Here is a 13,218-nt window from a genome sequence, read left to right as displayed (position 1 = left end):
TGTACTGGAACCTCAACAGAGCAAAGAAATGCATCTAATTCAGACAACTTAATTATGGTATTTAGTGACCATCAAATGTCATCTTGAAATGAATCTTGTTAAAATATTTACTTAATGATGTAGAGCTGTAAAATGTTGAGATTTTTTCTCATGTTTGTACAGAAAGCTTCTTTATGAACTACACCTTTCTCACCTTGTCAATTTTTTTCTTTCTGTAGTATATACCCATGTCTTAACTTCAGTGCCCTAAATACCTGACAAAACTTTGAGATTTTATGCTTTTATACACTATGATTTTATGATTTTATACACTTCCACTATTGTTTTTCAATGTAAGATCCTACTTATCTTTCAAACAGGTATTATAGGCTTTTAAATATTTCCCCTAAAATTTCCCAAACACAGTGATGCATACTTTTCAATTTAATCATTAAAATCTCACACAACAAATTTCATTATATTCATATCGTACTTTCCTCTGTTTGCCAGTGGCTGTTTGCCATTTCATCTTCCCTAGACAATTACATCTACGTAGATCCAGAATTTATCACGATATTTGTATGGACAATAAACTTGTTCAAGAGGTAGGAGAGCAGTACATACTCTTTGGCATACACTTTAACTGTACAGTTTGTTGACTATCCTTGTTATAAATAAAAATTTACATCTGCATAAATGAGCATAGAAATATACTAAAAGCAACAGCATCAAATTGAAAGAATTTATAAATCTGCTAAAATGATTTCCATTTTAGTACAGCACCATATATCTTTTCTGATAATATATTACAATTTTAAAAGTCTTCATCCTATCAATAACTCAATAGCATTAAAGTAAATGTTTCACAAAATAAGCTTTAGAACTCCTTAAGAGACTTCCAAAATCATACTTTCATATTTATGTTACTCTGAAGATATTCTTTATTGATACGTACACATCAATACTTTTAATGCTGAAAAATTAGAGGTTCCAGGAAAGTCACAACATTACTCTTTCTTGTGAAACAAAAACAACGCTGGCCTTGCACCTCTGGATCTCTCCTGTAATCCAAACTACTCAGAAGGCTGAGATCTGAGAATCGTGGTTTGAATTCAGACTGGGAAGACAAATCTGAGAGAACCTCATCTCCAATTAACCAAAAAAAGTTAGAAGTGGAGGTGTGGCTCAAATGGCAGAGCCCCAGCCTTGAGTGAAAAAGCCAAGCAAGAGCATGAGGCCTGATGTCACACTCCAGAACTGGTGCAATCAAAACAACAAAACAAGCCCTAGTGTAACATCAATTACTACCAAAGTAACAAAACAGCAACATGTAAAACACTGAATATCAAACAGGAATGTAATATAGAAATAATAAATGACAACTTCTGAAGAAACTGTCCTTTTTCATATTGCATTCCTGGAAACTCTTTTGTTAATGGCCTTGGGGAATGAAAACTCCATGGGCCTGTATTACATTACAACAAAAGCTGGGATAAACTGTAGCTACATGGTACTTATTAGTAGCATTTATTTGCACTTTTTCGGGAAAAATGCCATCCTTCACCCATTTTTCTATTATATGTGCTTTACTGAACTTTATTGAATAGGTGTACTCAGTATCTTATGACCTATTGGCATATGTTTTTATCAAAAAGGTTTCTCATTTGTGCACATGTGCACAAAGACAAATATAAAATATGACCTAATTGTGCACTTAAATGAACTTTCCATGTTAAATGATTTTTAATTAAGTCTGTTTTCCTCTCTGTCCCCCAAAATCTGCTTTATGAATCTTATTAACAAGTAGAATATGTTTCTATAACATCTGTTTATAAAATGTACAAATTAACATGTGAGAAACTGTAGATGGAGAAGAAATGAAGATAATAGAATTTATTCTGAATCTTGTGTTCTTCAGCATCTGGTTTAGTGTCTCTTAACTTTATGGTTAATTTTGCTGTACAGAAATTTAACATTTTGGCACAGAATTTATATTTTATCACAGTTTGCACCCTGTACCTGCCAATTAAGCATTCCTTGTCACCGCAACACTTTTCCAAGTTTTATTTTTCATTATTGTGTGGGGTTTTCACCATAAAGTTGATAAACGATGAACAGTTTTAGTTGTGCTATAGCTCTCACTCCTCATTTATAGGAGCTGGTCTTTGACCAGCTGCCCCTCTGCTTTGTCTTCCATCAAGGGTGTGGCTCTCTTCACAGATGTGTATATCACATACTGTACTTTAGTCTTTTCCTCTTCCCTTAGCAATTACTATTATCACTTTTATTTCTACAGCTTCACAAAACTTTTTGATAGCCAATAAAACTAGTGACACAATCTCACATTCTTTTCAAAACTGTCCTGGATACATTAGGCCTTTCTATATGTCATGTAAATTTTAGAACCGTGAAGAACCTTTTTCAAGTTTTTGACTGAAATACTATTCAACTTATAGATTAATCTGTAGAGAGGTGATATTAAATTTTTTACTATTCTTTCATATAAAGTACTAATTGCTTAAATATTCTTTCACTGCTCAATAAACATTTAGTATTTTCTCCACGTAAGCCAATATATTTATTCTTCTGTATGATCTGCCTTTTTTCAATCTTTTCTTCCCATTTGCTTCTAACTTTATGAAAATGTATTTTAGGATACTATAATAAATGGTGTATTCTGCGGAGCATCTTTCAGTGTAATCTGAAAATGTTCAGCGTTTAGTAAAGACATGTGGCACAATTCAGTTTACCAATGGTGCTTTTTCCATCTGTTGAGCACATTGAGTCCCATCACTCCTTTCCTGATCATTACTGACTCTTCTTTTCCATTGTTCACTTCCCATATTCTAATGGTTTTGTTTCATATTGTGTGTGCTTTTAGATATTATCTTTTATGTCTTTACATATACTTAGCTTTCATTTGGTCAAAAATGAGCATTGGAAGGCAGAAATGTCAGCTATGTGTTATATTTCTTAAAATTCTTTCACAGATGACAATGGCATCTGGCAATGAATGACAATCAGAATATAACTGTAAAGTTCCTTTTTAATTCAATAAAATTATGTCAAACTTGCTGGGTACTTGTGGCTCACTAGCTACTCAGAAGACTTAGATCTAGAACTGCTGTTCCAAGCCAGTCAAGGCAGGAAAGTCCATGAGATTGTTATCTCCAATTAACCCACAAAAAGCCCAAAGTGGAGCTATGGCTCAAGTGGTAGAGTGCTATAACCTTGAGCAAAAGAGTTCAGAGACAGCACCAGGCTTTCAGTTCAAGTTCCATTACTAGCACACACTCCTGCGTGTGTGTGTGCGTGCACGCACTTGTGGGCACACACACACACACAATGTCAAGAATTGGCCTGTTCAATGTCAAGATTTCTTGGCTCTGCAAAAGTGTCTTCAGTTTTGTTTTTAATCATTACTTTTACCTCCATTGTTCTGCTTTCCTCACCAAAAGTATCCCCATCCAGAAGAAATAATTTGTCCTTCTTTTCTACCACTGGCTTTCTCAGCATATTCATTCCCATGCCCCAAAGTTTTTATTTTAATTTAATTAAGTAAATTTTAAGGCAGAGTCAAAATTAAAAAGTAAGCTAGGTGCCCATAGCTCATGCCTGTGAGCCTAGAAGAATGCTGGAGGATCATGTTTTAAGACCAGTCCATACAGAACATTCTGCAAGTCTCAATCTCAACAGAGGAAAGCTGGATATGGTAGCACCCACCTGTCATGGCAGCAACAATAGGGAGCCTGAATTATTGATGGTGGCTCAGCTAGGCACCTGAACAGGAAAGAACACTATCTAAAAATAACCAGAGAAAAATAGGGCTGTGGGTCTGGCTCAAGCTGTAGAGCTTGCTCAGCAAGCATAAAGTCTGGAGTTCAAACCCCAATACTATAATTTTTTTAAAGTAGAGAAGTAAATATCAATATTAATAAATTTGATATCAAAGGAAGAGTCATAGGTCAAATGGTAGAACACCTAGTAGCAAGCAAAAGCCTTGAATTCAAACACAGTAATGTTTCCACTAAAAAAAAAAAAACAGGTACCAAGAACAGTACAATTAATAAAGTCTGAACTCTGTGTGTGTGTGTGTGTGTGTGTGTGAGAGAGAGAGAGAGAGAGAGAGAGAGAGAAAGAGAGAGAGAGAGAAAGATCTGGAGGTTTGAACTCTGAGCCTTGTCTTGTTAGGTTGGTGCTCTACCACTTGAGCTATGCCTCTAGCCATTTTTACTCAGTTATTTTTTCAAAGGCTTATTTGGCCTGGAGACAGTAGAACAGGACCCTCTCTCTAGCTTCTGAGTAGCTGGGACTATAGAAGCAAACCACCATGCCTAGTTTGTTGGCTGAGATGAGTCTCATTAAATTTCTACCCATCCTGGCCTCCGGCAGTGATTCTCCCAAAGTCCACCTGGGAATATGTAGGGATTGTAGACATGAGCCACAACAAGCCATGAACTACTGATCTTAGATAAATGGACCAACCTCTGATAAACCATATTAATGGAAATAAGGTAAAAAAGTGAGTGAAAAAATTCAGTAAGCATAAAACTGAACACAAGTATACAATAATACAATGGGACATAATGATGTAATCCTATTGAAATTATTGACATTTGAAGTTATAAAATTTAAACAAGAAAGAAAATGACCAACAACTATGAGTGAAGATGTTTCAAAAATTACATATACAAAAAAATCTAGTCTTAAAATCTGTAACTATATTAAAAAACACTGTCCTACAAATTCTTATCAAGACAGTAAGAGGGAAAAAAAAGAATATGTAAAGCTTTCATCTCCATCTTGCAAATCACCACAAACTGTTACCAGATGAAAGTCTGTTATACCTCCCAAACATACTAGATTAGTAAAAAGAAAAACTTTGCTCAAACCTTTCTCCAAGCTTAACTTTATAAACAAACACACAATGAATGAATGAATGAACCAACAAATGAACAAACACATTAGCTTTATCATAGGACCAAGAACCAAGGAAAGTCAAGTACCAAGCTAGTTTTGGATTGGAGGAATGAAGGTTACATAAAGAATGGGCCTGAAGCCAATACATTTCATTGTTTGCTTGAAGGCTATTCTTCCAAACCTGTCTCCCGGGAAATCCACACTACAGTGCCGTTCCCTGGCTTCTGTAGGTGAGGGATCCCCTTCTTTTTCAAAGGCAAAAATGTATTAACCTTTCTTGAGCATTTACTATGTGAGGCATGGGAACCACTGCTAAAAGTAAAATAGTAAACAAAATATTAATTGCCAACCATGAAGCCTAAAGTAACTGAGTATTATTTTTCATGGAAAGTAATACTTGGTGGCTGAGTACTTTTTTATCAACATTTCTGGCTGTAGACTCCTTTCTTTTTGAACTCCCTCTACCCTGAGGGGCTGAAGCTACTAAAGTCAGTGAAACATTTTCTCAAGAAACTTGGTGGTTTTTAAAATAAATACACAAAATTTCATTAGACAAAAGTCACACCCACAAATCTTTCAGGACAATCTCTGATTTGGCTCCTGCTGAGATGCCTGTAGGCTATTTTTAAACTTCCTAGAGTCTTTCTACTTCAGTTGAGGTCCATGTAAGCAAACCCAAAGGACTTACTGTACAACCATATACCCTGCCTTTATGGTCTTTAAGAGATTTTTAATAAAAATTCTCACAGTTTTTTTCTAAATCACACTTTCAAAAGTAATTTCTCTTTTGACAAGAGCCTCATAGCAAAATATTCCCCAAATCAAGTTTTGGTTCCTAGCACAAGTTTTCCTTCAATTTCATTCTCTCTCTTCCTCCCTCCCTCCCTCTTTGGCTCTCCTGTCTGTGTCTGCCTGTCTGTCATGTCTCTCTGTTTCTTGCAATTTACCATAGCGTAGAAAGGAAAAAAAATACCAGATCACACCTTCAATATTTTCCTTGGAAATCTGAACTACAATCACATAGATTTTGAAGGAGAAAGTTCTGTTTAGCATGCAGCCCCTTACGCAGCAAGGGAGCACTTTATCCAGTTTTAAATAACATGTTCCTCACTTGCTCCTGAGCTTTCACCAGCAGCGGCCTCCACATGTGGAGTAACACTTTCCATATCCAAATATTTTAGTTATTATGGGCAATTACTCCATGAAATTATCCAATACTTCTTTACCATCTTTTCTTTTCCAGTTTCAAGGACTTTTCTCTGAACATTAATTTTTTTCTTTCTTCTTTTAAAATTTTATTTGAATACAAATTATTTCCAAGATAACTCATCCTTTCCACAGCGGTCAACACTTTTCTTTGTCGGATCAAATAAAGGAGTATGTCCTGTCTTCCTACCAGCCCTGGATACCTCTACTTTTGTATTCATCATATCAAACCAGTAATTCGTGTACCCTTTTCATTATACTGTTTTCAAAGGAAGGTATTTTGAGAATATGATGTAATCTCGACACAAACTCTAATCTCAGGTATTTGTTACAATGTTGTGATTTTCTTCTTGCTTAATATGTTCAGTAAATTAATTCAAAGTCTTCAGAAGATTTGTATGGATATTTTTAGCAATGGTACTTGGCCAAATATTCTTTGCTATTTTAATTTTGCCCCATTCATGTGCCTGTTGAGCAAATTAGAAGCTTATAACTATGTAAAGCACAGTATTTAGATATATTATAATCATATAATAAATGGTATAATGCAATAAATGAGTTCTTGTTTCTATGTTATTTATGTTGTTAAGAAAATCTGATGTTAGGACAGAAGCCAGATCCTGATCACCTTACAAGAACACACTCTGTCACTGTTGGTTTATCTTACTGTACTACTCTACTGGCCCAAATTGTTTTTTCAAGATTTAAGAAAAGAGTGCTCTACTGATATTTAAGATATAATAAATGTTTGATTATTAATATATTCCATGTATTTTCCTTTATTTTCAGCTGCATACATGTTTATTTTCAAAATTTTAAGAATGGGTGAATCACCAAATGAGACAGCCATTTGTATATTGTGTATGTGTATACATCTATATAATTATATCCATATCTATATACATATGTGTGCCTTTATATATGGTATACATATATATTACAAATCTGAGAGCTGTAATAAAAACATCTTTAGAAATATATAAGCTCAGTATCAACACTCAGTTAACCAGATGGGTTTACAATACTCAGGAAATAAATACATTCTATAACACTTCAATATGGAAATTTTTGACTCCTGGGAAGAAATAACAATTATGTGAAAGTTTCATAACCAATAAAAAGCTACATAATCAAGAGATATAAGCATTTGGAAAATAATATTAGACACTAAATAGGAAAGTCTACATATACACATATTTAGTTTTCAGTTTCAAATTGCTTTATACTGTTATTTAAAATCTCATGAAAAATTTAACAAAATTAAGACTACTGGTCATATTAATTCATGGTTAGACCAAATTATTATATAATGTCATTGAGATTTTGAGTATAGTACCACAGTCCAATCCAGAGTATATCCCAATTGATATAGTGTCTGTACAAAGAAAAGGAGAGATTCCCACACATGAAGCATGGGAAGGTGGACCGGGAATGACAGGACTCTCTCCCTTCTCCTGCCAAGGAATCTGCTCTGGCAAAGTTCCACCAGGGCTACACAAAAGTAATTTAATACAGAGCTTGGGCTGGGGGGAGTTGTACTCCTACTGTGGGCCAGTCCCCAGAAGTGTGAAAAAAATCTTTAGTCTACCTTCCCTCACCACTAGCAGCCAAATACACAGGAAAACTACAATTTTCCAAATGCCTCTTCTATCCTTGTGGCCACTGGATGAAATCTTCCACCTTGAAAATATACACCAAGTTCCACCCATAAAGCAGGGCCTATTCCCTGGCATTTTAAGGACAACTACTGCCACATACCTTTCTAGTCACCCTAGAAATTTCATCCAGAGGAGTTATTCCAATATCACTCCTGCTGCAGTCCTTATTTACTACTACCTTAATTTATCTTCTCACATAGCAAATACTGCCCTCATTCCAGGTCTGGTCTATGTGCTCACTCACTCCTATATAATGTAGACAGAAACTGGAGTTAACTGACAAAACGTGAACTGTTATATTTATTTCCTCTTTAACTTGCCTAGTTTGGAGGGTCACTGAAGGCAGAGCTGAGAATCACTGATGAATCTGTACATATACCTGGACAGGTTAACTTACGCTATCATACCAGGAGTATGGCAAGATCTTGGACAAAAGTAAAAATGTCTCCAATGCTAAATATATAAACATAATATACAAAATAAAAACACCTCTCATAAGCTGTGGAAGGTTGCTACACAGTATCCTTAACTCTTACTTCACATCAAATAAATTCCAATATGAATAAAGGTGTAGCATCACAACATGAAAATGTAAGAACATATGGGAAGCTGGGCAAGAAGGCTCACACCTGTACTTCCAGCTCTTCAGAAGGCAGAAATTGGAAGGATTGCAGTTTGAGATAAGCCATGTCATAAAGCTAGAGGTTTCCATTTCAACAAGCAAACTGGGCACGAATGCAGCTACACAGGAGGCATAGAAGAATGAGAGTCCATGGTAAGTAAGCCTATGTCAAAAAGCATGAGACTCTCCAAAATATAAAATAGCTTAGAGGTATGGCTCAAGTGGAAGAACAAGTTCAAACCCTAGTAAAAAATAACAAACAAAACATAGCAAAACACAACAAAGAAAAATTATGTGAAACAAGTTTTAATAAAATTAGGATAAAAAAGTCATTCCAATCAATACCCAAAAGTTCACAAGTCATAATAGGAGAGATTTATTTGTCCAAGCTATTCCACTCATACAAATTTATTTTGTAGATCTATTTGTACATGCGGAAATAGACATGTAACATGTCATAATAAAGCAAAACAAATGGCAGAAAATGATATAAATGTTCATTGATGAAGACTAAATGAATTATGGTTCTTGCATACAATGGAATAGTACATAGCTGTGAAAAATGACTGAGGATAACTTAAATATGTCAGTGAAAGTAACTTTATTTTAATTATTTATTTTTTTTTGGCCAGTCCTGGGCCTTGGACTCAGGGCCTGAGCACTGTCCCTGGCTTCTTCCCGCTCAAGGCTAGCACTCTGCCACTTGAGCCACAGCGCCGCTTCTGGCCGTTTTCTGTATATGTGGTGCTGGGGAATCGAACCTAGGGCTTCGTGTACCCGAGGCAGGCACTCTTGCCACTAGGCTATATCCCCAGCCCCGAAAGTAACTTCATTGAATATTCTGTTTACTGAAACCATTACTCTGTAATATAGTAATACCATGTAATGGTTTCCCTTAGAAACAAGTACTGAGAGCTATATATTTTTGTTTTTATATACAGATACAAGTGATTTCTGGAAAATTCAAAAGAAATTTAAGTGGCTCCCAGAGGTGGTAAACAATTGAATCCTATTTTTACCTACTCTTCCTCCCTACCCCATCCATCTCTCCTATGAATCCCACCTTTACATGTGCCTGGCTAGAGGCACAAACATGACTCAAATAAAGTCTCTTAGATAATCTGTTTCCTCAGGCAACATGTAAACCAAGAAAAACATAAGCTTGGAAAGGAAGGAATTTTGCTATCATTTTATATATTTTGATACTGTAATTATTTTTTAGACTGTACACGAAGCCCATAACAAAACAAAAAGTAAAAAGAGTACATCAAAATAGAATAGAAAATATTTTATACAGAGGAATACTGAGATAGTTCTTACCTTTCTCTGCAAAATTTAAGTGAATGTAGTATGGCAGGCCTTTTTTGACGTAGATTCCATAAGTGTAAGGTGTCATCAGCCAAGGCACTCACAAGTGCTCCCTTGAAAACAAAGGATATTGCATGCATTACGCAGTTTACAAGCACTGGTGTTTCATTTCGCTACCAGAACACCATCTCAGATTTCAAGTCAGTGCCAATACGTTTATTTCTAAGAACACTTATGCAAATTTGAAAAAGTCTGTGGAACAATGTATTATACATGTACAAAATGCATCAATGTTTTCAAAACCTAAAATATGTGATATCTAATAAACCAAAAGTATGCTAAGCTCTGTGAGATGGTGTGGCTGGGATAGCTATTTAAAAACCAGAGAAAGGATCATAAACTACATAATCACTACTGCACATATTTTTGACTAAAGCAAAATGATATAATGTCCAATGTACTTGATTTAAGACAAAATGTTAAAAAAAAATATTAATACCCATTGACTATACACACGCAGAAAACTGAAATCAGATCCTTATATATCACACGACACCGGAATCAACTCCAAATGGATTAAAGACCTCTAGGTAAGACCAGATACCTTGAAAGTATTGCAGGAAGGGATAAGGGAGACACTAGGGCTCCTGGGAGGAGATTTTTACCAGCTATGCATCAGATAAGGGCCACACATCTAAAACATACTTAGAGCCCAAAAAAATTAACCCCACAAAAAAATAAACTCTCAAAGAAACAACTCAATTAATAAGTGGGCTAAAGACTTAAAGAGAGAAGTCTCTGAAGAAATAAGAATGACCAATAGACACATGAAGAAATGTTGACATCTCTGGCCATAAAAGAAATTCAAATCTATACAACATTGAGATTCCACTTCACCCGTTAGAACAGCCATTATTAAGAAAACTAACAATAACAGATGCTGGTGGGGATGTGACCAAAAGGATGTGTTACCACACTGTTCGTGAGAATGTAACTTGTTCAACCACTGGAAAGCAGTATGGAAGTTCCTCAAAAGACTAAACACAGAGCTTCCCTATGACTCAGCAATCCCACTGCTGGGCATCCAACTGACCAGAAACCAGGCTACACTAAAGCCACCAGCACAACCATGTTCATTGCAATATTATTTACCATAGCCAAGATATGGAATCAACCCAGATACCTCTCAATGGACGAGAAAATGTGGTATTTATATACAGTATCATAATTTCTTTCCATCAGAAAGAATGGCATTGCCCTATTCATAAGGAAATGCAAAGACTTGGAAAAACTTATACTAAGTGAAGTAAGCCATACTCAAAGAAACAGGCTGCATGGTTTCCCTTATTTGTAGTCATCAGAATGTGCCTATAAATCTTCAAGTAAACCCAGTAGGTAGTAAAAGACAAATAATTATACCTGGACATGATTAATTAAGCAGTAGTCTGAACATTCACACAGTGTGAATGAAGGAGGTTATTCTTAAGAGAGGATTGCAAGGGCTCAATAGTTATCTATGTACATATGATCATATAAAATGATGATTATCAAAATGAACTCCAAGAAATGGAAGCAAGAGGTTTTTTTTTTTTTTAATTGTATTGCTTGCAGTTTTTTTTTCTTTTCTTCTTTCCTTTTTTCTTTGGTTTATTCTCTTCTGTCACTGTTTATGATTTTTGTAACCTCTGTCTTCTATATAAGATTATCTGATTTGAGAAGGGGAAGGGGAAGCACAGAAACCAATTCGGTGAACCAATTCGGCAGTGAAACCCACTAGACACTACATTGGAAATGAACTATACAACTTTCGGAGGAGGGAAGTGGGGGAAAAACTTGGAGGGAATGAAGGAGGGATGAGACTGTTCAAACAGAAATGTACACATTACCTGACTGGTGTAACTGTAACCCCTCTGTATATCATCTTTACAATTAAAAAATTTTAAGGATTAATATCCAGATTTTTTTTCCAACTACTAGAGGGTATTAAGGACAAAGACAGCATCTGGCATACTGTAACTTAGTGTCTGAGTAGTTGGGATATCTAATTCAGAAAGTAAAAAAAAACCTGATACTAAATTAAATTAAATACTATTATTCATGAAGAAAATGGCCAGCAGTATGGAAAATCATTAGGAGTAATCATTAATCAGTCTCACCAGACACAACAAGTCAGAATTTTTAGAGCAAGGATCTATGCAGGTGCAAATTTTAGTATCTCAAGAGGTACTGTGACAAAGATGATGTATCTTTAGGTTGACTTAGTAAGACATCTAGGTGTTTTTCCTCAAGAGTGTTCAGATACCCTTTATCTACACTCAGAGAAGAATAGGACAAGAGCTAAAGCATGAAGAATTTGCATTAATTTAAAAATTCAAAAAATAAAATCCTTTAAATTATTATAAAAAATGTTAAAAATGTGTAAACTCTGTTTTAAATAATTGTTCATCTCTCCAGGAAGATTAAAGTAGTTGCCAAAGTAAGATTTACAAGGTCTCTCCAAGTTGTACAAAGTTCTACAAGGACTGCTCTATCTACTGTGTAGCCACTTCAATACAGCTTAACAACTGGAGCAGAAATAGATAGTACACATACACACTCCTTTTCACTAGGAAGTATCCTCATATGTCAAAAGTTATTTGGATCACGATTTTGTTTAATTTGTCCCTATTATTATCATCATTAGCATTTTACACTGATTGTGCCTAAGAAGCCTGAAGTATTCAGTATTATTTCATATGCCTATATGAGTTTATTCCATGAATCTTATGGATTTAGGAATAAACATCACTTTTTGCAGCTATCCTCAACCAGAAAGAGTTTCGAACCTTTTTCTTGAGTATTCTGTCCTCCTTCCTTCCTTAACCATCCATGCCTGTCACTACCTACAATAAAAATTTATCTAAGTTGCATGTGTGTATAGGTATATATAATTTATTATTAAGCAGGTATACAAAGAGTTTGTAATCCATAAGTCAGGTTATGAATAAAATGCATCTTGATCAATGCCATCCCTCCCATCATTATCCCTGAGTATATATTTTTTAAATCTGTAAGCACAGCGTTTCCTAATAAAATGGTGTTTCCTCAAGCTCTGTTTATACCTCACACTTTTAGCAAAAAGAAAAGAATCAATGACTTGAACCATAATCACAACTGAAAGCAGTAATCATTTTCTAATAGAAGCTGTTTTCCTGTCTGTATATTAAAGCAATTTACTAAAATGCATTCTGTAACCTATATTTAATTCAATTTATAAAATCTTACATTATACACTTAGAATATATACATTTCAGTATCCCTGAAATAAAACTTAAATGCAGTATCTAGTACCAAAAATATTTACTTATACCATCCTATTTGCAATAGTTTTGAGAAAATATAATACAACTCTGTGATTCTTAAAATGAATTACTATTATCTCTGACCCAGAAATAATTACTCTTGCTCAAATATTTAAATATGAATGCATCAGAGAAATCTGAGAGGAGACATGGCCCAATTCCAGCTCCAAGTAGAGGGAAGAAA

General features: G+C 34.9%; 1 protein-coding gene across 5 annotated transcripts in view; it reads right to left on the bottom strand.

Annotated features, from left to right (window-relative positions):
• Nucleotides 1–13,218, bottom strand: part of Stxbp5 (syntaxin binding protein 5) — a 99,899-nt gene that overhangs the window by 72,541 nt on the left and 14,140 nt on the right. For all 5 annotated transcript variants that reach the window (XM_048354254.1, XM_048354253.1, XM_048354255.1 and 2 more), the window contains exon 4: nucleotides 9,706–9,806. In XM_048354254.1, the coding sequence (XP_048210211.1) occupies nucleotides 9,706–9,806 (101 nt within the window). The remainder of the gene's footprint in view (nucleotides 1–9,705; nucleotides 9,807–13,218) is intronic.

This window comes from Perognathus longimembris, chromosome 9 (assembly GCF_023159225.1).
Source record: "Perognathus longimembris pacificus isolate PPM17 chromosome 9, ASM2315922v1, whole genome shotgun sequence".
Lineage (NCBI taxonomy): Eukaryota > Metazoa > Chordata > Mammalia > Rodentia > Heteromyidae > Perognathus > Perognathus longimembris.
The sequence above is the reverse complement of the archived record's forward strand: the minus strand, read 5'-3'. Positions and strand labels throughout refer to the sequence as shown.